Consider the following 2472-nt stretch of genomic DNA (forward strand, 5'->3'; position numbering starts at 1 on the left):
ATAAGGGGCATTACATTTCCCACGCGTGCTTGTGGTGTTCGGCCAATCACAATGCACTGGGTCAGCTGGCCAATCAGAGCAGACTGCGCTTGTCGGAAGGAGGGACTTTGTAGAAAACGAAGCGTTTGAGAGAGGCGGGGCATAGAGGACCTACAATAATGTACAGTATTTGAAAAATAATGTGTTTTTTGTACATTAAAGCATGTCAACATTCTGTTACACCAAACACACAAAATAATGATCTTTAAAATAGCATCATATGACCCCTTTAACAAATTTTAATTTTATTTTCACATAGTTAAAGCTGCAGTCCGTAACGTTTGGCACTCTAGTGGTTAATAAACAGAACTGCGTGCATCTTGCAGAAGAACATTGTAGCTGGAGCTACTTCTCTCTATTTATGTCTATGACGAATCACGCAGGTAGTGGGCTACTCTGCAGCGGTACCTACCCGAACCAGTCTAAATAGACCTAATTATAGGTGTAACGTAGTAATTCAGCACAAGCCAAAAACACGGTTTGGAAAATGGATTCATGGTGTAATTGCTTAATATATAAATTTTGTACATTTTGAACACAAAAAAAGTTACGGACTGCAGCTTTAAATAAAATAAATAAAAAAATGTTGCTATGGTACCAACATTTGTTTTGTTATTGGTACCGACTACTGACTACTATTAATATTGTGACGACACTAATACACAGCATATGAAATTCTTTTATACAAAAAACGAATAAAAAAAGATTTACAATTCTTAAGTTTATCCTACATTATATCTGTAAGCAGTTTCGCTAACTTCTGCCACATTTAACCCTTTCTATAAAACCCCCACTCGCCTAAACACACAGAAAGCCCAGAACGTCTGACGGAAAGAGAGCGCCAGGTCCTCTGATGTCCTGAAAACCTGCCACAGAGACTGTGTGCTTTCACATATGTCCGGCAGAAGCGACATTTCCGGCACAATATTTGATGAAAAACAGCTTACAGGTGTCTTTTAAGTGTCATGCACACATCAGAGCTTTACCTTTGTTTTCCGACTCACAGGGCTGCTGAGGCAACAGTACACAGGTCAGGACCTTCTCTCCAGACTCTGGGTCCACATCGGTCTGGAAGGTGAGCAGGGGTTGAGACTGGTTCTCTGACAGCCAGAGAGCTTTGAGTCGTAGAGAGGTCAGTGTCAAGGGCAGGTACAGCAGTCTACACAGAGACACGGACAGAATATCATTCACAAGACACACGTTTCTGCCTCTCTTTAATGCTGTTACTGCAAACTCTCCTCTGTTCTCCTGCTAGGCCTAATGTATGCATGTGTTTTGTGCTTTATTACTCAGTATTGTTTAATAAATGAACTGCCTTTTTTAAATAATCCGACAATTTTCCAAGTGAAAAAGCATATTTAACAAGATACACAGGATTGGATAATTTGATTATTCCAAAACTGATTGGATTGTAGAAAAGGGGGTTACATGCCATAATTTGTTGAAGCTGTCAACAAATGAACATGACACAGGAGAAAGTGTTAGGGGTAATGCATTACAAGTAACATGAGTTATGTAATCCGATTACTTTTTTCAAGTGACTAGTAAAGTAACTCATTACCAATACATTTAAAACAAAACCTTTCCCATTTAGTGACTGACACCTCTCCTGTCCCAATGTTAAGAGAAACTGGGAGTGAGGTGCAGAGGCACTTCCTTCAGCCTGAGGCTTATTAATTTCACTTCTGGTGTGAAAGGGCCTTTACAGTTGCCAAAAATATAACTTTTGGGTCTTTGTTATTAAAAAAACAAATAGGCAAATCCAGCCCAAGAGACAAAAAGTACCACAATATTGTAATGCATTACTTATTTTTTTTTTATAAATTATTAAAGGTATAGTTCACCCACCCAAAATTTACAATTGTGTAATCATTTACTCACCCTCATGGTCCAAAAGAGTATATGTAATAAATGTTATCAAACTAAATATTTTGTGCTGAAGCTACTTTTTGTAATGTCTGTTTGATGCTTTACGCAACAATGACTTTAAATGATCTTTTGGGAGTAATTTCTCAGCCAACGTGCTGAAGCTACTTTTTGTAATGTCTGTTTGATGCTTTACGCAACAATGACTTTAAATTATCTTTTGGGAGTAATTTCTCAGCCAAATTTGATGTGTGATTAATCAGATTAATTCATCCCCACATTTTAGATAGTTAGTAATTAATTAGATAAAAAAAATTAATCGCTTACCACTAATATATATATATATATATATATATATGAGGGACAGAAATATTTCATATTTCATTAAAAATATCCTTATTTGTGCTTTAAAGATAAATGAAAGTCTTATGGATTTGGAGCGGCATTTATAAATGTATGCCCTTACAGTGATGCTGTGTCAAAGAAAGTCCCTGATGTGCTTGACTTAGTCTACATCACCCCCCCCCCCCCCCCCCCCACACCACACGCGGGGTGTCACCTATCTTG

The 2472-nt window shown here is 37.7% G+C and overlaps 1 protein-coding gene across 1 annotated transcript in view; it reads right to left on the reverse strand.

The window, feature by feature from the left end:
• The window catches only part of LOC107570557 (leucine-rich repeat-containing protein 1), a 55565-nt gene that overhangs the window by 6491 nt on the left and 46602 nt on the right, over positions 1 to 2472 (reverse strand). Inside the window, exon 12 of the mRNA XM_016256791.1 lies at positions 1026 to 1198. Coding sequence (XP_016112277.1) covers positions 1026 to 1198 — 173 coding nt within the window. The remainder of the gene's footprint in view (positions 1 to 1025; positions 1199 to 2472) is intronic.

The sequence above is a fragment of the Sinocyclocheilus grahami genome, unplaced genomic scaffold, assembly GCF_001515645.1.
Source record: "Sinocyclocheilus grahami isolate Dianchi unplaced genomic scaffold, SAMN03320097.WGS_v1.1 scaffold1475.1, whole genome shotgun sequence".
NCBI lineage: Eukaryota > Metazoa > Chordata > Actinopteri > Cypriniformes > Cyprinidae > Sinocyclocheilus > Sinocyclocheilus grahami.